This window comes from Gossypium hirsutum, chromosome A03 (assembly GCF_007990345.1).
Source record: "Gossypium hirsutum isolate 1008001.06 chromosome A03, Gossypium_hirsutum_v2.1, whole genome shotgun sequence".
NCBI classification, from domain to species: domain Eukaryota; kingdom Viridiplantae; phylum Streptophyta; class Magnoliopsida; order Malvales; family Malvaceae; genus Gossypium; species Gossypium hirsutum.
The window spans coordinates 109973627-109998865 of NC_053426.1; the positions used below are offsets into that span (position 1 = coordinate 109973627).

Below are 25239 nucleotides of genomic sequence, written 5' to 3' on the forward strand. Positions count from 1 at the left end.
ATTCATACCCAAAATGTAGGGCTGTGTCAACAAATATTGGGGTAATGAGAGACTGCAAAAAGAATAGTTATATATAACGTAGAAACTATAGTTCCTGAGAAAGAAAAAAAAGCGAGTTTCTCAGGTCCATTATTCTTTCGGAAGCAATAAACAAATTCAGTTAGAACCCTATATTATGGTAGTAGAACAATAGGAAAACATGTTGAGCAAAAAGCAAACGCATAATTGCCCGACTTACAGGCATCTAGCTTTGAAAATTTAACATCAATTTCCAATACACCGGCTTTTGTTGGAAGAATTCCAAAGATATAGGGGAGAAAATGAATATAATGCATTTATATGTGATAAAAGAAACGGGATCGACATTCAAACAGCTTACAGATCAACTGCAGGATAGAGGCCCGGCATGTAACTGCGTCCATTTCCATTTGAATCTGAACTAGCATACAAGTGTGACTGTAGTTCCCCTGAGTGGGATGATTTGCGAGATTTTGTGTGTTTAGGAGAAGCTGCATAGGAGTCATTTGAACCACTACTTGTAGAATACATTGACGATGTCGGCAGCCCGTGGATCTTTGGCAGGCCTGTTAGATCAGAACCCAAACTGTATCCCCTCTCAACTGTTTCAGCTTCCAATGGCAATTCGTCCAATGTCTATTCAAAAGGGTTAAAAAAAACAGTTAATGTGGCTGCAACTTCCATATGAAACTCATGTTGAGGAAACCAAAATTTAGTAGAGCATCAGCCATGAAGTAACCAGGTAATGTGATGATAAGTTTGACACGCATGTAAACAGGGGTGAAACCAGAAAAGCTTTTTGGAGCAACGGAATTAAATTGTATATTTTTATTAGCTAAAATGCAATTTCACAATTTTAATAACTTATATCTTTATAATTTTTAAAAGACTGAATCAAAATTTTATCACTTTTGGAAGAAGGGGGTGTAATTTTACCTTTTAATAAATTAAAATTTTATAAAACTTAAAAAAGTGGAATTTATATTTTAGGGGGGCTGGACCCCTGCCAGACCCCCCCCTGCATGCAAACAATAAAAAATATAGTTTTGGCATGTCACTTAACAAACAGAAGAAAAACTCTCGTGACCATTCTAGAGACTATAATATGTTGAAATGTCGATATGCAGTCAAGAAAACCCACCCTGAATGCCTGTTGGAGAACTCGGAGTGTTTCTCGAGTACGTTTTCTCTTAGCAGCGATCTCATCAGGTTCCTGTAACATTTCTTCAAACAGGTTTTCTCTGTTTTGGGATCATAAAACATACAGGATACTCATCAGTCAACAAATAGTGTCAAAAGGATAAATAATTAAAATCAAGTCAAATTACACAAAGCTCTATGTCACCTGTAGAGCTTTCTGATAAAGACATTGTGAAGTTCACGTTTCGAATGGTTGACCTGGATATAGATATTATCGACAGATATTAATACTCATGAAATCCTTTAACCTAACAATGCATCACAAACTATTGTTAGCAATAAACTACAACATTTTAAGGCTCCAACATAAGAAACATATAGCAACTATAACCTCTTAAAACTCAAGCAAACTTTTGAACAAACTGGCTAGATCCATTCTTTATTTGGACAAGCATACAACATGCATACAACCATGTAACTCGCATCTAGTATGCTATCATTAAAACACATTAACCAATATAAACAAGACTGTTCAGTATGCTTGATATATACTTCTCTCCTGAATAAACTAGTGGAGGAAGGAAATCAACAAAATTAGCACCAAATATTGTTTAGGTCAAGCCAAATAGTTGCTAACCTGATATAAAGGAGAAAATAGAAATTAATTTGGCCAGAATTGAAAGATATATAATCTCCTAATTAGAACACCATAAAGCTTTTTGGAATTCTAGTTATCAGGAATTTAAATGTGAGCAAGGATAAAATAAGAAAAAAAAAGACAAAAGGAAATGTGATTGGCAAACCTACTCAGTCTAGAACTTACCAAGAAGTGCATAATTGCTTTAGGCACAGAGTCCTCTATATTCTTCCTGACAATATCATAGTATGATCTTAAGAGCAATTTGGTGATAGCAATTTCAATAGCTTCAGTTTCTGAACATTCTGAAGGCCTCAAGAGAGATGGGGGCTGAAAATAATAAAAAGAATCTTGTCAAGATCAAATCAACACATTTTTTAAATTTAACACAAGATCCTTAATGGATTGATCTGTATTCACCTCTTTCAAATGGATCATGGAGAAGGCATGTTCCATGTTTTGTGCAGGTTCGGTATACGGTTTGTTTGTCAAGCTCTCTTTCACAGATGAGCGGTTATCACTGCTACCAAATATTGAGGAGATACCCCAAGTTAACCCACTTGTGCTTCCTGATAAAACCAACATATAGAACATCATTTTACTTTTATGTTGCTTGATAATTATATGACAGTAGGGTCAGAATTATAAACACAAATTCACAAAATACAATCCCCCAGACCCCTTATTTAAGCTAGAGCGAGGGAGAAAACCCTTAATATTTCGCCATCATATCACACAACAATCACAGAAAAAACATTAGACATTAGCACACAGCATATTTAACTAATTCATAAAGACAGCCTAAAAGTATTACCTGTGGATGGAACTTTCTCAACATCTGCAGCAGGACGGACTACCTGCACAGAGTAAAAAGTTGAAGGTACTTAATATATGACTAATGATGAGAGAGAAAAAAGATTGGAAAAGTGAAATGGAAAAGGCAGGAAAGAGAGCATATATTGGGCAGCAGAAACCAAAGATTCATGCCTGCTCAGCCGCAATTCCATTAACTTGTCTTGCAATAATAGTCCGAGATTTACTGCTTTTTTCAGAAGGAGGTGCCTTATCAGGCTCCAAACCATCCTGATTAAGTCAACAAAAAAATATGGAAAGAATGAAAATCGAGAGGAAATAGGAATAAATAAAAGCAATTATACCAGAGAAATGACCACTAGTAGAGGACTACCTTTGCTTTAGATACAGGCAAATGAACCCTGGAATTCCTTATCTGCTGATTGGCAACCTCTACAGCCTTGCTCCCACCAATAAAATTTGGGTGGGAAGTATTTATGTAATCCATCTGTAAAATAGAAGGGTGACAACAAGTGACTAAGGTTCTCTGAAAAGACCTTATGAGTATAACAAGTATTGCACATCAACTTTACCGAGTTCATGATTTATACACACAATTAGGAACAGAAACATAAAATAATAAAAAACTAAATGGGAAAATATTTGGTACACTGGCAGTGGAGTTTTTAGATTCCACAAGTAGGGTCAAGGGATTGACAAATGTCTTATAGGGGTATAGTAAAATATAAAAAAATATTAAGAAAAAGACACATGGCAATTTTTTAAGGTTGCTTGTGGAATAAAAAAAGTACACTGCCAGTGTAACAAATACTAACTCAAACTAAATTAGCAAAACTCTACCTCCATTTCAATCATATGTCCTATCATTGTCTCAGATGGTTCAAGACCTTCTTGGAGAAAATTTCCAACAACTTGGTCCATATGCTTCCTTAGAACAGGAAATCGCTGCAGTTCATTCATCATACAGCGATGGCTAATCTGAATACAAAACAATTCCACTAGAAAACTTAAGAGTGTGTTTGGTTTTAGAAAATAGAGGTCGTTTTCAATTTTATTCTCTTCGAAAATGGAAAACACTAAAGAAAACGTGTTTGATTGAAAAAAAACAGTAAAGAAAACGTGTTTGATTGAAAAATTAAAAATTGATCTTTGGAAAATGAAAGAAATATATATACGTGGGAAATTTAGAGGTAAAAAAAGAGAGTTGTTTGCACTAAAGTTCTGCAATTTTGGAAAAGTTGAAACAAGGGTGTTTGAACTTTAAATTTAAGTAATGAATTAATCCTAATTCAAATCCATATAAACACAAAATATATTTTCTTTCATTAACTTATAAATATCAGATCCCTTGCTCTAGTTCAAGTCTATATAAACAAAGGAATTTTTTAATTCTTTTTCTCATGTTTCTAATTTAAGAAAATAGATACCATCATATTTTCATTTTTGGAAATAGATTTTAATCTTCATTTAATAAACGTGTTTTTCAATTTTAAAAAATGAGTTGAAATTATTTTTTAAAATGAGAATATATATATAAAAAAAAATAGAGCTGTGAGACGACATTGATAATCTGGTACATAAATCACCTTTATTAACTCATCATATATGAACCTGGCACATTGAAGACTTGGATCTAGCAAACGTGCTATTTGCCTTCTAACAAGCACTTCAAACGGGACCTATACATCAAAGTTGAAGTACAACAATATGCACCAAGTTTAACATAAAAGAATTCCAGGCAACAGTTTGGAAAACAGCAATTCAGATTCCTATAAGAGAAAAAGAATATTCTTAGATAAAACAATTTAACGTAGAGCCAGTAGAACATACTTCAGGTACAAATAGTGCAGATCTAGGACCAGTTGCATTCTGAATAGCAGTTCGAATGTCATCGTCAGTCAAGCCTTCACATGGATCAACCTCCTGTACAAAAATCAGTTAATCGCAAACTCAAAACCAGCATCAGGCAAAAGTATTTACATAAAGGCTCTTGTTCAGAGGCACGTCCAAGCAGTTCTAGAGTCGCAATGTAAAACTAATGCCTGTGTTTTACATGAAACAGTGCCATCGCAAAAATTAGAAAGTTCTATTTTATTGCCAGAAAAAAGGGAAGGTGAGAAAGTAACATCATGAAACCAGATAACCACTTATATTGATCAGGTTTTGTCATATTCATTTTAAGCATCCTGTCCTTGTAGACACCTTGAGCACAATCACATTGGCGAGTAAAATGCACTCATCACTAGAAACAACAGAAATATTAATGATAAAAGATAGTAACTAATGACCAACAGTTTGTACAATGATGTCAATATTAATAATTAACTGATGACCAACTTTGTACAATGATGTGACGAACCACCCTGAAGATAAAAGAGATGTATAATAAATGGACCTCTAACACGGAATGGAAAAGAAATGCAGCTCAGCAAAAGATCCTCAGAGTAAAAGGGCATTCAAATATCGAAGGCATAAATATCAGACTACACACCTCTAAGCTCTTAACAAAGATTGATTGGAAAATGTAATGAATCCTTGCTCCACCAGACAGCTCAGACGTAGACATTTCTTCATTTTTCCCCTCAACCATTGATGAGAACGCTGTTTCCAACATAGCATTGATTCATGGTATCATACCAACATAGTGGAATGTAATAATAGGTGTTTCAGAATATTAATAAGAAATTTACAGAAAACCAAACAAAACATTTACCCTCACAGTACTTCGAAAGAATATTCAGTAGAAGAGCTCCCTGGCCAGCCTATAGGTACAAAACCACAGTCTTGCCTTAAGAAAATTATTTCAGATGATTTTTACGCAACCAAGTTCATGCTAAACGAACAAATATACATGCCTTTGATTCAGTGATTTCTCCATAGCTTGCATGCTCCTTTGCCACAGAAACCAATGCAGAACTAATGCGTGATTTCAGCCCAGGAAGTATTGCCTTGATATGTTGTACTAAAATCTACACAAGAAACAGCACAAAAAGACTCAGCAAAGCAATAAAAGAAATAAAAAAATCCCCCTAATGCCATGCATGCATGTCTCTTTTTAATGCTCAACAAAGAGGTTGCAAGTAAGTCCTCAACTAGCATAAACCCTTCAACAAATCTTATGAGCATGGAGGCGACTTGATTCAGGTAAAAGGTACACTGAAAGCAGGAATGTTTGAGATACTATAAATAAGCCTGCATAGTATTGATCTAGGTAGACTGTAACGATCCAAAGTTCATAATAGGTTCATGTTCTAATCTAGTTGGAAGTTAATCGAGATTTTTTTCCCCACCAAATGTGTAGCATAAACAAGGGGAATAAATACACGGACAGGATATGTAAATATTTATATGAAGTGAGGGCAAAGTAGCCGCAGGTTCATAGGCAGCTGAATATTTATAGCTAGAACAAAGCATTGACATGTGAAATTGAGTTATATTCCATAAAGCTTATGAAGACTTCATCTTGCAAATATTTTACCTGGTTCAGCTTCTTCGCCAACTGAGGTACACCACAACGATCAGCTAACCCATTATATACCTACGTACAAATAAAAATAATAATAAGCAAATTGACTGGAAACTGTATCAAACCATGACCAATAGTTAAAGGTTGGTTTAGCCATACTGGACGACTACGGAAGAACTTTTCCTCTGCCACAAGGGCATCCTTGATACTCCGGTTGAGTAAAATATCCTGTTTAGAGAATAAATTAAGAGTGCAATCAAATTATTGGCACACTAGTAAATAAGATACCTGAGAAGCAGTAAATGAATATAAGATCAAAGTAGAGATCATCAAGAAGCAAAACTATGATAATTTTGTGGAGGGAAAGATATAAAAGGGTTTTCTGAGATAGAGAGTTGCCCATAAAAATGCTTGTGTACATTTTTTCAATCGATTCCTGATCTATTGACCAGCCATTTTCAAATTTTAAATGTCTTTAGTCTTTGTTGATATCTTATTCTCTAAATCAGCTGTATACTTGGCTTTTTCCCCTTAAAAACATTATAATGATTCTGCTTTGAATTTGATGCCTTTGACTAGTCATCTAGGTTTACCAAATTCAAGCTTTGCCTTGGTCTATGCTAAACATACTTCAGGTTGCCTAGAACATAAGTCTAGGATATCACACACCATTTGAAACAAATAGGGAAGTATGGCATATGACAACAAAAGAAAATGACAGGACATGTAGATAATCAAGAAGATCCTACCATCTAAAATGGCAGGAAAAACTAATATATGTTCTAATTCGAGGAAACAATATGATGAAAGACCAAAAAGCCTTTAGAGCATCTTGAAGTTAAGAATATGGCATAAACTTTAGAAAACTCTAGGAATGATAAATCATACACATTAACAATGTACTCAGAATATTTTGTTTAAAAGGAGCAACAGCATCTTCAATTATGTAAGGTTATATAGTTACCTCTTGACTACGATTCACAACACCTATGTAACCAAGTCGAAGGGGAATCACTTTCCCAAGCAGCAGATTACGAGCATCAGTACCTCTGTCCATTATATCCAACTGATTCATAGTCCAAAAGTAATTAGAAACCTAGAACAGCTAATATAGGTCACGTCATTAATTTTAAAAGAGATTTCATATTCAAATGTGCACCTTTGTGATTACACCAATGGTTCTATAACCTGCCCAAAAGAAAATTTGCTAAAGAATTCAATTAAAAAATATATTAAACAGCAACTCGAATGCAGAAGTTCGGATTTTGATCATATGATTTACCATCAGGATCAGCATTTCCAGCAATTTGAAGCGCATCAGAATTTGCTAAGTCAGAATTTGCAGGAGTAACAGCTATAATCAGACAGCTTGGCTGTTTAATGTATGACATGATCATTGTTCTTATTCGAGCTTCAATGTCAGAGGGCTGGTCACCCACGGGAACCTTCGTGATTCCAGGCAAATCCACGAGAGTGATATCAAGAACATTTGGTGAGAAAATCTTAAGTCGAATCTGCTTGTCAGAAACACCTTTGTTTCCTCCAGCCTCCCTATCCGTCTCAGCCTGCAATCAATTGTGACTTCAGACATTTTTCATTTTTTAATATTTAAACACACTAGCGCGTACACACACACATAAATGCCTTCTTTCTTGATCTCTTAAACTTAAAACCTAATATAACTTACAAGCAAAAAAGGGATATTGCAGAGAACCAAGGGGAGAGAAACCAAGAACATGTAAATTAAGAGGTTGTATTTTCCGCTCACTGTGACTATTCACCTAAAGCCTATGGAAATTGGGTATCTTTCTTCTATAACCCAAAGGAGTTTATGTGAATGCAAAAAATAGCAGAGGCACCTCTAGAAACCAGAAATTTCAAATGTCACCCAATTAAAATGTTTCTCGCTTCAATTTTTTATCTTACAATTCTAATAAACCTTACAAGCAGTTTGAAAAAGGGGAAATGATAATAAAATTGCTAACTTCTGCTCTTCTCAATCATAACAAGCAATACAGAACCTGAATCTCCCTGCGAATCTCAGAGAAGTCATAGAAGCGCTTGCCAGGCAAGTGAAGAAACTCGCCATATTCTTCCTCAGAACCATCAGGGTTACGCTTGGTCTGGAGAAGCTGAAGGACAAGAGGGCGACGCGTGCATATATCGGAACCACGAGGCAAGAAATCACGGCCAACTAGCGACTCTAGCACACTGGACTTGCCACTGCTCTGGCTTCCAACCACCGCCACCTGCGGCAACTCTATAGTGGACTGGCTACCAAGTTTAGCGAATATGTCTTGTAGCTTGTTCACTAGCGGTATAACGGAAGATCCCAACGGCGCCGCAGATGATTGAGGCGGTGTCGATGCTACTGCTGCTTCTTCAGCCATTGATTTAAATGATTAACGGATTGAAGGAAAATACCAGAGATTTAGAGATGAATTTTTTATGAATCTTAGGGTTTGGGATTTGTTTTAGATAGAGATGTTGATTGAAACAAATGAGAGAGAGGGATTGAATATCTGATCAAGGCACAGTTTTTCTATCTTTTTCTTTTTTCTCCTTTTTAAATTACAATAAAATTTGCCTTTTATTTTAAATACATATATAAATTAATATTACTTTCTTAATAATTACAGTCTGATTGACAAAAAAAGGTAATTACCGTCTCAAAAAGTTTAATATAATTTCTGTAGTATGTTTCTTTAGGTGTAATATTACTCTTCTACCAGTATGACCATTAAAGGTGAGTTTAGACGTACGGTTGAGTACAGTGTGAGCGTATAGTTTATTTTTTGTCTTATATTATAGTATTATTATAATATCTAATCTTATTTTCATACTAAATGTACCGCTTATTCAAAACACCCTAAAGTATATTTGCTATGATCATAACCATCAGATTTAGGTGAGATAGTAATGATCTCTTTTATGTTAATCAGTGGTTGATTCAATTATTGTCTTATGTATGGTGTTGTTTTAAAACTCGTGACTAACGTTTACCGCTTTAATAGGCTTGTCGAACTTGTAGGATTAATCATTGGGCTTGTATGTGGAATACTTTGGGCAATAAAAAAAAAGATCATTAAAGCATCTTTGTTATAGATTAAATTGTATTTTGTCATATTTACTTCAAAAATTACAATTAATAAATAAATTCATTATTTCTGTTCATGCTATGTATACCTTATTATAACATATAGGGACCAATTTTAAATTGTATAGATAGATAAAACTTTTAACAAAATAATTAGTTTACTTTTTAATTTAACTTATAAAAATTAATTCACTATTCTATTAATAAAAAGAATAAAACATTATCTAATTATTAATACAAAAATCTACATAATACTTTTACCGACATTTTTCTATCCAAATAACGAGGCTTCTCCCAAATAACGAGGCTTCTCTGTTGAAAAGAAATATTGTAAGGTAGGCAGTCAATTCTAATCTAAATTATTTTAATTTTTAATTTATTTATAGTATTAATCAGTTTCAACTGCAACAGTTTGTTTTTACACTTTTAATATATTTCTATTTTTTTGTAAATTAAAAAATATATTTTCTATCCAATATCAGCATAATTGTTTACATCTCCCACTAAAAGAAAAGAGTCAACGTGGCATTAATGATGAAAGTCAACTATTATTAACAGAATAAATTGTCAATGTTTTACTTCGACACAAAATGTCACTCTCATCCGCCTATTAGAACATTTTGTTTTAATCTTTTAAGGATGAGGTTTTGAAATTTCAAGATTAGTTTTGTTTAATAAAAATTTTATGCATAAGTTTTTAATTTATATTATATTGTATTAAGGCATATTCATAATGTGATGGGATTTTTGTTTAAAAATATATTTACAAAAAAATCAGATAGAAAATAATTAAAATTTAATTGGGTCCGTAAATTTGAAGTTTTGAAGATTAGAAGATTATGATATTTTAAATTAAAATGTGTAAAACAAAATAATATTCATAATAAGAAATATTTTTAATGATTTTTCAACTATGTTAATGTTTGGTTAAGCAGTGAGAATAATTTAGATGTATATTATATATAGTATAGATTTTTAATTTAAATCTCATTAAAAAAAAGGTAAATTATTATTTTTCATATATACATATATATTATATATTATTTTCAGTTCCATAACTGAGGTTTTGTGATATGTTTGATTAATTATAATTTTACTAATCATATATATAATTATTATGTAAGTAAAATTAATTAATATTATATTTACAACACAATTATAATATGATGAAAATTTTATATAGTAATATATTTATTAAAAATTTAAGTTATAATCAATTGATATGTAAATTGTTTTTACAACAGAGTAAGGAGCTATTATAAAAAAAGATTGTATAAAAAATATTAGTGTCAATTGAATATTAGTTTAGATATTGCAACAAATTCATATATCAAAAAAGAATTAATTACATAAAGAGTTAATTATAATAGACATCTCCAAATTATGGTCCTCATTTTAAATTAATCCTAAAACTTTAAAATATTCTAATTACATCTAGGAATTATTATTGTTATATCAATCATGTCATTTTGTTATTAAAATCGACATGTCAAATTTTATAAAATAGGCATATATTTTAAAAGTAAAAATGAAAATGAAAATTTACTAAATAATAAAGCTTCAATAAAAACTTGAAAAATCTAAAATTTAAGATTTTTAAAACATCTATTTTTAGAATATTTATATAAAATTTCCATTCTGAATTTTGTCACATAAGATCTGATATGTCGTTAACAGTTAAATTAAGATTTTAGTAATGAAATAACATAATTGATATAGCCTCGATAGTTTGAAAATGTAATTAGAATAAATTGAAGTTTGGAGACTAATTTAAAATGAAGGTAAAAGTTTAGGGATGTTTAGTGGAAAGCGAAGGAATAAACAGTTATCGTGTTGTTATTTAAGCCCAAACGGCTAAACCCTCGTTGTAGATAAAATTTGAGGTCGTCGCTGCCCTCATTTGACCACATCCAACATGCCTCGCCGAAGTTCTGGTTAGCTTCTCGTATCTTCTTTCAGATCTATGCTTAATCAGAACATTTTATTTGCATATTTTATCTCTAATTTATTTGTAGTTAGTTACCCGTATCCTCTTCCACCTGATTTCTAGGGTTATTCTTCATTCATTGATTTAGGCTTATTTAGTTATTTGGATTTTTTTTAGCTTGATATAGAGTAGTTTCTTATCCTTATCTGCTATTATTTCATGTTTGAGCTTGTTATTGGAACGTTTTCATTGTTATATATACGTGTGAAGTATCTTGAACTTGGAGGTGATTGCAGATTATTGATTTGTATGTTAATGTTGTATATGTTATAACTATACCTGTCATTTCCTTTTATTGTTCTTTGTGGAATTTCTTTTCTTTTCCCTTGACTTTTTCTTTTTCCTTCCATTTTGTTGGTTGGTACTGTTTTGCAGGAAGATCTGCTTCTCGCCCAGCCCCTCGTCCTGCTCCGGCACGCGGCCCACCACCTCAACCTGGTAACTAACTTCTTGAGTATGATTTACGTAGCGAACATGATATGGGTTTCATTGATTTGGTTAATTTTAGCATCTGTTGTTTTGGTAAGAGATCATCCGATCGAGCAACATGATTAATTCTACTTAATAATCTGCTCCACAGCTCAACATGCTCCTCCTCCGGCTCCTGCTCAGAGTGGAAGTGGGGGATCCCTTCTTGGAGGCATAGGCTCAACAATAGCTCAGGGTATGTGAATAGATCTTCTCAGATGGTTGACAAATTGCTCTATCTGAATCCTGATTGCTTTGTCATGATTCATTGTTCTGATTTTAGTAATTCTTTTACATTGTAGGCATGGCTTTTGGAACTGGAAGTGCTGTAGCCCACAGGGCTGTCGATGCTGTTATGGGTCCTCGTACTATTCAACATGAAACTGTTGTTTCCGAGGCTGCAGCTGCCCCTGCCAATAGTTTTACTGGCTCTGATGCATGCCGCATACACTCTAAGGCATTCCAAGACGTAAGTGGGAACTTCACTCTCTGTTACTTGGTTACTCGATGGTTTAGTTGTTTGTTAAAATGTTGATAAATTTCACATGCGATGGCTGACCGGAACTTTGAACTGGAAACATGATTATCAAAATTTTAGCAGTTTTGTTGTGTTCTCTTTACAGTTAGCTTACTACCTTTACTTGTTAAATCAGGGTTTTGGTACCTATTCACTTTGTTAGTATATATGATACAAAATTCTCTCGGTATGCCTAGCGACACTAATGCACTGATATTTTATTGTTTGCGTTTCTTGTAGTGCCTGAATAGCTATGGGAACGAAATCAGCAAGTGTCAGTTCTACATGGATATGTTGTCAGAGTGCAGGAAGAACTCTGGATCAATGTTGGGTGCCTAAATTTATGCCTCATTTGTTGCTTCTACAATGCAATGTCTTTGCCCTTCACTTCTGTTTCTCTTTTATTGATGATGATGATGAAGCTGAACTCCCTTCAATGATTCAATAATATTTATCTTTACTGGCTGAACCTTGATCTTTACTGGCTGAACCTTGATATTGTTAAACTTTACAGTTGAAAATGTGAATGAAATTGTTAAAAAAAAAAACCTGGAAATTTTATTAAACCTGGAGAACACAAGTTCCAAACTACGCACAGCTATTTCATTGTTTTGTTGTCTTAGCATATAATAAATCTGTGCTATCACAACCTCCCTAAACTTCCATCTAAACTCTTAAAAACCTTACTTCTCAAAAATGGGTTCCTATTTACGATCCATTTTTTTGAAAATTTTCATAAGTTCGATCATAATCTACCCTTGAGGAAACTGGTGCACAATTTCTTCCATGCATTCTTATCAGGCTCAACTTTCCCCAGATTTGCTTTCAGCTCATCAGCATATGAATCCTGCATTTCATTATAATGTCAATATGTTATAACCAAATCATCATGTTATAACTAAATCATCAAGGGACTTGAAACAGATCGAATGGTAGATATAATACTTCGATAAAGCTGAGCTGCATCAGACGGTCAATCAGGTGAATAAGAATGTCTTTGGTGTATTCAGGGTGGCCTTGTATGCCCATCATATGATCCCCATACCTAAACATCTCGACACCAGTTTTTTCGGACCATGCTATCACCTCTGCTTCAGGTGGAAGTTCTCGAACCTATAAGCATATTAAAGAAAGATTGTTTAATAACACGAAATGTGAAAATGGTTTGATCATTTACCGAGTTAACCAATCAAAACCTCATCTTGGTGGCACTCAATCACCGAAAGAGTGGTCGGAATATTCAGAGACGAGAAGAGTGTTGATGTAGACGATGACAAATGAATGGCTGTCACTCCAATATCCCACCCTGAGATGGCTCGCCCTGTTTTTCCTCCCAGTGCTCGACTGAGAATCTGATTAAAAAAACAACAAATTACTATTTTATGGCATAAGCACCCATGCTCAAATATTTCCCAATTTGGACAAACAAAATCATTACAATAATAACAAATGCTAAACTAACAACCATAAGCCTACATTTTTTTTTTTGTTAATGAATTTAGAATGGAGCAAAAGGATACCAAATTCCATGTCCGGACAAAAAAAATAACACAATGAAGTGGCAAACACGTTTTATGCATAAACTAAAACTTATCGTCGACAATTTTCTTGAGCTGTGCATATTTCAATAGGGAACGTATTTATCCCAACATATTATAGTGAAGTTTTAAAACATATAAAAAAATTATAATGGTTTTGGTTGAGAGTACGTACATTCTAGAAATTATACAGAAACGTAACATTAAGCTATTATGCATCTAGTGGCAAGCATATCCAATTCCCAATTAAAAAATCGAAAAATCCCACACCTTCATCTCAGCCATGTGTTAGGCAAACACCAATATTTTTATTTCGGTTTTAATTTATCAAATGTTTTGATACTATAGAAATAATTTAGAAAATAAGAATTATTTAAAAGAACAGTTTCCTTTTCCCCCCTAAAGTTTTAGATTTTCTAAAGATAAATTGAAAGCTATTTTATTTATAAAGTTAAAGATAAATTTGAAAGAAAAAGGAAGGTTGTCAGTCATCTTCCCCTCCATAAAGTGACAATTTATTATCAATTAATATATTACAATAAAACACAAATTTATCGACTTGAATGGTAAGAATTTCTATGTAATATATTAAAGAGCAAATTACACGCTAACCAAAAGGAAAAAGAAACACGCACTACGTGTAAATGATGTCTCATATCATACCAGAATGAAGTGCATGCTCAAAACACTTTCCCTCCACCTAAACTTGGGCCCTTTGTGAATATTAGAATCCAACCATATTGACAATAACATTTTGTACACGTGAAATAATTCTAATAATTTTTGCACACCTAACCATTTCCATTTCAAAATTATTAAAAGAAAGATGATAGAATCTTAATTCGATTAATTGATATGTGTATTATTGTCAATATAAGAGGACGTGAGTTTAATTACGTTATAACGTTTTATCCTCCCATTTACGGGTTAAGGAGGGGTTATAGGAAATTTTAAGTATTGGGTCAAAAAGAATAGATATGATCAAAACTTATGAGATTGTGAAAAAGAAAAATTAAAAAAAAAAACAATGCTGAAGATTTATTATTTCACATTTTTTCAAAATTTAGAAATCTAATTATATATAGATAATAAACTAAATTATAACATGCTGGATAAAAATTGATAAGGTGGATAAGGAAAAAGTCAGAATGGCGACACTTTAGTTGTATATTTTTGTATATTTTTATAAGAGTTAAAATGTAATTTTATTATTTTAATAGTTTATAAATTTTTTTAAAGATTAAATTAAAATTTTATTATTTTGGGATAAATAAAAATTGAGCCCCTGCCAAGAGGTTGGCACCACCCTAAACGTTGACGCTTACATTAATATTTTCTTTAATTGAATGGAAGCGAGTATTTTTAAAAGAAATTTAAAAAAAATTATTGTGGAATACAAAATTCAAACAAATTGTAAATAAAAATTATAAATTTTTATTATATTTACTTTTAATTTTTGATTTAATCTTTTAAAGTAAATCATTCATCTACTCATTTAAATTTTAAAGTTATTTTTTACAAAAAAATGATTTTTTTTCTAAATCTAATTAAAATAATTAGTCTATTATCTATTTACATTATTTTCAATATTATACAAAAAATTGAATATATTGTAAAAAACCATTATTAATTTGTTGAAGGGTTACTAACTTATTATCCAAATTTGTTATCTAATATTTAAAATTTTCAAAGTACGCATTTGAAATAAAATACTAAAAAAATCAAGTTTTTGTAATTGATCAACATATAATTTTATTTTATTATCAACAGTTTATTTTAGGAAAAGTGTAACAATTCATTTATATTTTTTTTCCAATTTCCATTACTTTCATTATTTGTAATTTAATCAAGACATTATTTTTTTAATTGATTTAACTAATTATTTTTCCATTCTTAATTATTTTCATTAGTATTTTAGATATTTTATATCAAAATTACTAATTCAAGTCTTAAAAAATTTTATAACTATTTTTTCATTTCATTTTTTTAAACTAAGATTGTATTTTAATCATGACAACTTAATACGGTTTTTAAAATTTATTAAGTTGAAGTTTAAGATAATATAATTTTATTTTCATTTAAAAATTATTTTAGTAAAATATATTTACTTTTTTTTAGAATTATAAAATTTTTAAAAATATGAAAATATAATTTAATATTTTAGTTATTTATTAAAATTATACTCTAAATAGATTAATTCAAAGTATTTCTTAAAACGGAGCAATCTGCAACTGTTTTGTGACTCAGTTCAGAGAGCGACAGTTAATGAACCACCCTGTTTTGACGAGTCGACTCGAAGCCCGAGGGATCACAGTCCTAAGAACTGAGTTGAAACACGTTTTATCAAACACTTGGATAGCTCAGGGCTTTCCATGTATATTAATTTCAGTAATCGGAACTGACAAAAGAAAAAGGAAACTGGTTTGTTTTTATTTTTTTACCCCTAATATTAATGAGGATTTGAGTTCATTTTCCGGCTAAGATATTCTCATAAAAATCCCAAAAGCGAAGGTTCCAGTTTGAAATGTTCAACAGAAAATTTTAAGAAACAAAAATGCTGTAAAAGAAAATTCACGAATTCAAAGGAAATGAAAAAAAAATACCTGATGACCGAAGCAAATCCCGAGAACTTTTTTGTTCAGTGAATCCAATTTTTTCAAAAGAGCAATCAATTTGCAGATCCAAACATCGTTCCCATGCGCATCATTGCAACTCCCGGTTATAACGAAACCGTCAAAGTTCGCGATCTCATCATCGTCAGGGAACTCGCCATTGGCCACCTTGAAAACTTCCCACGCCTCGCCTTCCTCTGCCAGCATTTCGACGAACACCCCGTAATATCCTCCGTACCTCTTAACATAATCGGAATCCTCCGCACACAGAAGTACAGCAAATCTCTTCCCATCCCCCATAATAATAATTTCAAATCCTTAAAACAAGAACTATCTCCCCCTCTCTTTCTCTATATAAATATATATGTGTTGAAGGCTAAAGCTTGAATGTTTAGAGAGAGAAAAAGAGTGAAAAAAAAAAAAAAAAAGTTCTCTCTCTATGATTTGCAGTGAGAGAGATTTTGCTGTTCCTCTTGGTGTGTTGTTTTAGGAAGATTTTTGAGCATTTATTATGGTGAGGGTTAGGTAACCTCAATTAAAACTATGGCCTTAGCAGATATGATTTGCCCAATTTGCCCTTCTCCTTCTCGGCTGGCTTACCGAATTAGATGGTTTTATAGTCATTGACAGTTATTGTTTTATATATATAATTTTGATATATTAAAATTCATATTTTATATAGACTTAATACATAACTTGAAATATGAATCTGCTTTTTTTTTATGTAATATTTGTAATTTTTTTTAGTTCAATGTGATATTTATATTTGATAAAAATATATATTTTTAATATTTGGAGTTAACGATGTTAATTTTTTAGTGTTTAATTTTAAGATTTAAAATTATCATAAAAATTTTTAATTAACTAATAATATTAATAACGAACTTTTATCAAATTTATTTTAAAACCAAATTAAATCACAACCATCAAAATGTATTTGACAAATTAAACTTAAAATTAAATAATTTTATAATTAACATTACTTTTATGCTATTAAAAATCATGAAAATTTTAAACATAATAATATTAGCAATTAATTTTCATCAAATTAACCTTAAAACTAGAATTAAACATAAAAAAGTTGACCTTTTACCTTCAAATACCAAAATAAAATAACTTTTGTCAAATACATATACCACATTAGAAAAAAATGTCAAACTCAAGTACCAAATAATATATTAAGCCTTTTATATATTAATATATTAATATTTATTTTATATATATTCATTGGGTTAAAATTTGCTATTACTCTCATATGAAGCATAACTTCTGGATTTAGTCATTGATTCTTAATTTAATTATTCTTAATTTTTATATTTTTTAAAATTTTGAAAATTCAATTTTTATCTCAATTGTTACTTGTTAAATCTATCAACTAAAATAATGTAGTTTTTTGTGTGTGTGTGTGTGTGATTTTATGTGAATATCACAAATTAACACGATTCAAATTTTAAAAATATATCAATTCATTTTTTTGGTGAATTATAATAATAGGTAAAGTCTGAACAACAAATGCGACTAGTAAAACTTGAACCAATAACATATTTAAAATAATAAACATCCTTAACCATCATACCATCGTACCATCATATGAGGCTAAACTATATTCATCTTTTATTATATTATTGGATAAAGATATGTTTCTACATTTCTGTCAGAAAAAAAAGATATGTTTAATTATATATAGTAAACCTTATAAAGTGAGATTAAGATAATTAAAATACTAGATTCTCAAATAAAAATTCAATTAAAAATATCAATAGATGATTAAGCAAATAAAGTTTAATCGCAACTAATTAATATTATCTATACTATATTAATAAAATTTGTGATTAAATTAGTGTCACAGATTAATTGGGTATCAACTCGATTAAGAAATTACGGATATGTTCTTCCATAATTAGAATGAGTCATATTATTTGAAGGTATTTTAATATTTTCATTTTAATAAAAACCAAGAAATCGGGTACAAACTTAGTTAAGAAATTACGGATATATCCTTCCGTAATTAAAATGAGTCATATAATTCGAGGGTATTTTAATCTTTTCATTTTAATAAAAACCAAGAAAAATATGCATATAATTAATAAGATTTAATCCAGTGCCAATTTAATTAATAAAACCTTAAATTTACCACTTAACTTAAAGTTTAATATGATGTTTTTAACACATTTTTTAATATATGCATAATTTATTATTTCAACCTCTTGTATATCTAATTTTTTTTATTTTGATATTGTACATATTTTATGTTTAATTATAGTTAACATACGTTTCATTATTTGTTGTACGTTATTTTTAAATATATATATTACAAAATTTATAATTTTTACACGTATATGCATATGATAAAATTTCTATTATATATAATATATTTTCATTGAAGGGATTGATTTTAATTACCGGACTGTTGGTGTTAAACATTTGTTTCAGTTAAATATAATAACGCTACATTTTAAAGGATCGCGCTTTTAGTAACCTTTTTTCTGCTTTAATTGATTGATTTATTTATTGTACCTTCAGCTTGAAGTATTGATTTTGGTACTTATTTATTGAATTAAAGAGGTTCAACCTTGAAATTATTAAGTCTTCAATGAGTAGAAAAAATAACATACGTTAGCATTTAAACAGGGTTTGAAATTATTAAGTCTTCAGTGAGTTATAAAAAATAATATGCGTTAGCATTTAAATAGGATTTGCCTGGACAGTTTGAACCTGATAATAGTCCTTTCTTAATAGGTAACTGGATCTACTTATATATTGATGGAGCTCTTAAGTTGAATGTAGAGTGGGTCGCTATGGGGGAACGAATTATTGGATATAATTGATATTTGGGATTTTACTCCAAAAAAAGAGACATAATAATCTTTTGATCCATACAAATAATTTAGAAGTTGTCAAAGCTCTTCAATATATTCATTTATCTTATTTAACTTCAGCTTTGATTAGAATGATCCATATGATTACAATAAAAATTCAAGCACATCCAAAGAAAAAAAAATTAAGTTGCTAATCGATTTGCGAAGATAACTTCGAGAAGGAGTTCAATTATGCAAGTGTTTCAAGACATCCCAAACCAGATAAAAGTTGTTATTGAGATTGACAAAGCAACAAAATTTGTCATTATGATAGATTAATATAATTTGATTGTGATTTTTATTCAACCAAAAAAAAAAAGTTGAAAGTGCTATCAATCTTTTGCGGTGGTGCTTTATTTATAATTTAAAATTTAATCTTATAAAGTTAAAAAAATAAATAATCTTACCTTTTAATTTAAATACGATAATTTAATTATTAACATTATTAAATATTTTTACTAAAAAAATTAATTTGATATATTTATTTTTTATCAATAATATGTAATGTTATAAGAAAAATAATCTGATAAAATTAGAAAGTTTGATAAAAATATTAACTGTTTTAATTATTGGATTAAGAGTTTTAATTTTTTTGGATGAATGATAAAATTCATTAATCCAAAAAAACAGTTAAACTGTTACAATGAATAAAAAACATTGTACAGTAACTTTAAGTTATATAAACAAATTAACCAATAATATCCTAAGAAGCACGAAGTGAAGCATTAATAGGATCAGTTCTATTAATTGGTCTTCCTCTTAAACGAGCCCAGACAAACTCTTTAATCTGCACCAAAACGGCATCTTCAGTTAAGAAAGATGCACCAAAATACCTTTTGTTCCTTTATCTCCATATCACATACAAATATGCAGTCCAAACAATCTTGAGTATAGCAACAAGCAAGAACTTTCTTTTTAAGTTTCAATATCGCTAAAATTAACTCTTGTCTTCAAGTTTCCACGTTCCTATGAATGGAGCGAAGGCGCAAAATTGGCTGTCACATCTTTCTTGAAAAACTGCACTTAAAGAAAATGTGAGATTAAAAGTTTTAAATTGAAAAGCTATAAGGAAATATTTTTTAAATTTGTTAAGTATAGATGGAAGCACATTAATAACATATTTTAACTAATTAAAAATTGTGATTCATTACCCATATGCTTTATATTTATATTATCACTTTGGTCATTATCAAAAAATTTATTTGATACATTGTGGAGTTTTTTTAGTTTGAAAAATAAATGAGTAATTTGCGTCAATTTTGATTTAACTTTTTAAATTTTAATATTATACAATGACACAAGGCAACATAGTAAAAAACTCCATACACAAAATAATAATATTTTAATTTAATATATTATATTTAGGAAATTATTTGATAATTGTCAATGAAAAATATCATTTTAATAATTTTGAAACTATAAATTAATGTAATGGTAAAATTTTATTTCTAACCTTTCTAAATAATAAAATTTTAGTATTTTAAATTTATATAATAAATTTAGGGTTAGTATTTGATGCACTGGTGGTGTAATTTTTATTATTCTATAAACAATTTTAGAAAATTGTCTCATATCTCTCTCTTTTCTTTTAATATTTATTTTACCCTAACACTTGTTAACCCCTTAACTTTGTTTATGTAATCTAAAAACACCACTAGTAGTATTCCTTATAAAATTAATGTATATTTTTATTTTCATATTTTAATTGATTTTTTAAAATTTTCTCTCCATATATGTTAATATGACATTTTAAATTAATTAATAATTTATATATGTCTAATTTATTAATAATCTCGACTCTTGAGTCTTGAAGTATAATTTTTGTAATAAAAATTGAGATTGAATTATATATATTTGAAATAAAAAATAATATATATCTACTCTTTGTTTTTTTCTATTAATATATACTATACTCTAGTATTTGAAGTTCTTAACACACAAGAAATAGAAAGAGGTAAAGTCCAAAACCCTTGCCTGCCTTTTGGAATCGCCCTCGGGTAAGCCTAATTGCTAATTGCCTAATTGGTTAGCCTTTTTATAGTTGGATTTTTTTTGTTTGACTTTAATTACATGCATGCATGCAGGCAGGCAATCGTCATGATGGCTCGGCCAATAGGAAGACTTTTTGCTCTGTCTTATAAAATAAACAAGCTGATAACCTAAAACAAAACATCAATTATAATATTATAAGCTAATCATCTAGTTGTTTCAGTGGTGTGAAATTACTAGAAACTTGTATAATGTTAGATTTGCCAGCTGCAAGTCAATGGAATTTATGATTTCTTTATCACCAGGTCGATCGATATTGACAGTTTAATGAATTAATTAAGTTGTTAATTGAATAAGTTGATTATATGGAGTTTTTTATCTTGGCCAAAAAAAGTGTGGGTTTTAATTTCTTTATTCAATTCTTTTGTAGGGTGTTATAGGGCCTTAGGGGTGAGAAGAGAGGGCCTTTTGGCTAAGTAGTGATCTTTCAAAGACTCCAAGAGCACTCCTTAATCATCAATTTTTTTCAGTCCATTATTTTTCCTTGCAGTACTGTTGTTATTCACGATTAATCCAGTTGAAAGTGTCGAAGATGAACAACAATTGATGAACTACAAAATTAATTTGAGTGAAAAATGTATTGCAGTCCCATTAAATTAAAATAACAAAATGATTTTACAGTTAAATGCTAACTAATAACTAATTTAACTATTACTAACAACTTTCTATTATTCAACCAACTGTGGGTATCTTTAATAAATCTACCTATAAGCAGAGGCGAATTTTGGGGGTGGACAGGCGGCCGCCACCCTGAAATTTTGTGAAATTTCCTTTTAAGTTCCTTTAGGTTTTAAAAATTGTTAATTTGATATCATAATTAGTGTTTTAAAAGGAAAATTTATGTTTAGCACCCCAAATTTTTTCAAAGGTTTCTTTTGTTAATTTGATTTTTTTTACCGATTTTGTAATTTTTATGATAAATTTAGTAACATTTCTAGTTTAATTTGGTAAACTATTATAAAATAGTATCTGAATATTAATTTAGTAAAAAAAATTAATAATTACAATATCTAAATATAAAAGATATCTAAATATTAATTAGGTAAAAATAAACTTAAATAATTATACTATCTAATATAAATTCAGCATTTAATTTAATTTATTTTTCTTAAATTTTAGTAATCAAAATTATCTAGAATTTATAAACAATTTGTTTAAAGTATTATAATTTCTTCAGGTTCTATCATGCTGGTATTGTGAACATAATTTAATATTATTTTCGATAGACGGCTTATCAACCAAAAAGGTGTTGTAATTTCTTCTAACTCTATCATCTTGGTATGGTGAACAAAATTTAGTATTATTCTCTTAGATAAATTATATAAATGGTCATTCTGAGTATTAAATTTTTTTAAAATTATTCAGTTTTAAAAAGTTATAAAATAATTGCTCAATTTATCTTTTTATTCTTTTTGAGTCCAAAATCGTTAAAAACTTAATAGTTGGCTGAGGTGGTTGTTAAGTTAATAACTTATTTTTTTAACTTTTATTTTTAATATACATAATTTCTATGTCATATAATAATTAAAAAATTTATTAACCCAAGTCACTCAGGGAGGTGGGGTGGGGTGATTTGGGTTAAAATTTGTTTAATTATTATATGAAATGAAAATGATATATATTAAAAAACAAATTATTAATTTAATAGTCATATCAGTCAACTGTTAAGTATTTAATAATTTTGGACTTAAAAAAATAAAAGAATAAATTGGGTAATTATTTTATAACTTTTTGAAATTGGATAATCTAATCTAATACTCGAGTATCTATTTATGTAGTTTACTCTATTCTCTTTGAATATTGTCCTATCTCTTAAAACTCTATTACTTGGAAGAGTGTCTTTAAAGATGATAAATTCGAGCTACTTCACAGATTCAACATCAATCTGTTTCGAGTGAAGTGTTTTTATTTTATTTTAATAGGTGTTTCTATTTAATTATGTTCATAAATAAATTATATATATTATAATATTAAATTAAAAAATCATTAATAAAAGAAGAAAGAGTGATCCCTAAAAGAAGGGAAGAATGATGTGGAATAACGTGAAATGGTTATGCATATAATTAACACCTACAAACAGAATGATTTCAACATCCATGCAAATGTGGGATGAATGAGATAATTTTCACCCTATTCCACTCTTACATATCTCTTCATATTTGAATACTAGACCTCAAATATGATTTTTCTAAAAATAATTTTTTAAAAATTCCTTTTATCTCAAAATTCATTAAACAGCAAAATAAAGGGTAAATTCATAACAAAATAAAGGCAAACTAAATTCAAGTCGTCAGTTTTAGGGTCCTCATCTTCAGTGGGTATGACAAAAGCATCAGAAGATAAAATACTCGAAATACTATCTGGAATCTAATTAAAAGAAAAACGGGCTTCAAATGATAAAGCCACCTTAGCAAGACTATGGTTGGAGATAAATTCATGTAAGCAACGAATAAGTAAATTAACGAAGAAATTAAGAAGACCGAATACAAATATTTTATGTGGAAACACTCTTTCGAAGAGGATAAAAATTCACGGGTAAAGATAATTTCACTAAATTGAAAAAAACGAAAAGTACAAAGATAGAGATAAAAACTAAATCCTGAAACCCAAAAATAAAATATCTCAAAACGTAAATACAAAATTCCCTGAAAGCTTATAAAAACTAATACTTGAGTGTGTTATGGGTTAATCTTTCTAGGGTAAAAAATGACTTATTTATAGACTAAATTCGTAGGTCAAATAATCTTAAAATAATTTATACTAATCAAAGTTTGAAAACTAAAATAGTGTTTAACTAAAAGAAGTAAAATCGAGAAAATTGAAGAACATATAGTTGCTTGACTTTTTGGCTGCTCATCGAGACGAAAAACTCCTATTCGTTACTATATCACACACTATTTATACTGAAATGCGAGATATACTCCACAACTATATATCACTTTATTTACTGACCGTCGAGTACATTGGAATTAAAACTGAGCTTTCAACATGGAACAATCTCGTAAAATCAACCCAAACTGGGAAAGATAGTGAGACTATGAGAGTGCAAATTCAAAGCATTTATAACATCTAAGCAATCTGACTTTATAAGAACATAGTATTTCTGCATGTCAATTTTATTATCTGTGATTTTGTTTAAACAGGATAAATGATTAAACTATGGTTTTTAATTAGGTAAATTATTTATGAATTGGTTGGATTCATTGGTGATCCAGTTGTAACCTTCAAATTCCATATTCACATGGTTTGGCCGGCTCCTTCCAGTTTACTTGCATTCTTTTAAACCAAACAAGCAAATTTCTAAACAAAGTTTAAACCTTACATATATAACTCATATTTTTTTCTGAAATTGAGTAAGAGTTTTTGTTTTTTCAGTATTGATTGTATGCCATGTGTTTTGATTTTATTTTTATTTATTTATTTGTCACTATACTAGTGATTTAGTTAATATTAAATTTAACCTTCAATATTTATATATTTTATTAATTTTGTTATTATTATTTTTACTAATTTTAATTCTTAACTTTTTAAAAAAGAATCAAATCACTCTTTTAAACAGAAATACTGACTAAAACATCAATTTTTTCAGCCATATTAGTGTGGTAACCGATGTGATAGTGCACATGTATTTCATGTTGACATGGCGCTATTTGTCTTATATGTCTTGTATCAAGAAATAATTTTAAAAAATTTAAAAAGAAGAAGCAAGAAATACATGTGAATTGTCATGCTAGCTGCCATAGTTAAAATTTAATATTTGGTCGTTATTTCTATTTAAAAACATCTTTTTAAAAGGTTAATCATCAAATTCGACTCTTTTTAAAAAATTGATTGTCAAATTTAACTTAAAATTCTGAGCCAAAACGAAAAAAAAAACTTCAAAAGCTAAATTTAACATTATACCATTTATTATTTTATTAAAAAATTAGAATATACATTCTATAAGATAAATCTTACATTCAAAAATCCAAATGATATAAATTAGGTATGGAAAAAATTAATATACCGAATTGTCTAATTTAGTACGTGAGAGACTCCT

At 29.6% G+C, this 25239-nt stretch overlaps 3 protein-coding genes across 3 annotated transcripts; 1 reads left to right on the top strand and 2 right to left on the bottom strand.

The window, feature by feature from the left end:
• Window positions 1-50: 50 nt before the first annotated feature.
• Window positions 51-8636, bottom strand: LOC107887001 (dynamin-related protein 3A). The gene is made up of 20 exons (XM_016811124.2): window positions 8096-8636; window positions 7357-7639; window positions 7234-7262; window positions 7039-7140; window positions 6234-6302; window positions 6087-6146; window positions 5464-5577; window positions 5322-5370; window positions 5100-5209; window positions 4439-4531; window positions 4195-4287; window positions 3449-3586; window positions 2982-3095; window positions 2783-2878; window positions 2610-2652; window positions 2216-2364; window positions 1982-2125; window positions 1364-1416; window positions 1160-1259; window positions 51-654 (listed from the first exon to the last, which is right to left on the bottom strand). The coding sequence occupies exons 1-20, from the start codon at window positions 8462-8464 to the stop codon at window positions 376-378; spliced, it is 2487 nt and encodes an 828-aa protein (XP_016666613.2). The 5' UTR covers window positions 8465-8636; the 3' UTR covers window positions 51-375.
• A 2283-nt stretch (window positions 8637-10919) lies between these two features.
• LOC107887000 (coiled-coil-helix-coiled-coil-helix domain-containing protein 10, mitochondrial) lies at window positions 10920-12612 on the top strand. Its single transcript, XM_016811123.2, has 5 exons — window positions 10920-11105; window positions 11534-11596; window positions 11739-11822; window positions 11929-12095; window positions 12384-12612. The coding sequence occupies exons 1-5, from the start codon at window positions 11087-11089 to the stop codon at window positions 12480-12482; spliced, it is 432 nt and encodes a 143-aa protein (XP_016666612.1). The 5' UTR covers window positions 10920-11086; the 3' UTR covers window positions 12483-12612.
• A 68-nt stretch (window positions 12613-12680) lies between these two features.
• LOC107886999 (gamma-glutamyl peptidase 5) lies at window positions 12681-16777 on the bottom strand. Its single transcript, XM_016811122.2, has 4 exons — window positions 16285-16777; window positions 13340-13495; window positions 13089-13256; window positions 12681-12990 (listed from the first exon to the last, which is right to left on the bottom strand). Exons 1-4 carry the CDS (start codon window positions 16591-16593, stop codon window positions 12889-12891), a joined length of 735 nt encoding a protein of 244 aa, XP_016666611.1. The 5' UTR covers window positions 16594-16777; the 3' UTR covers window positions 12681-12888.
• Between the last annotated feature and the right edge of the window lie 8462 nt (window positions 16778-25239).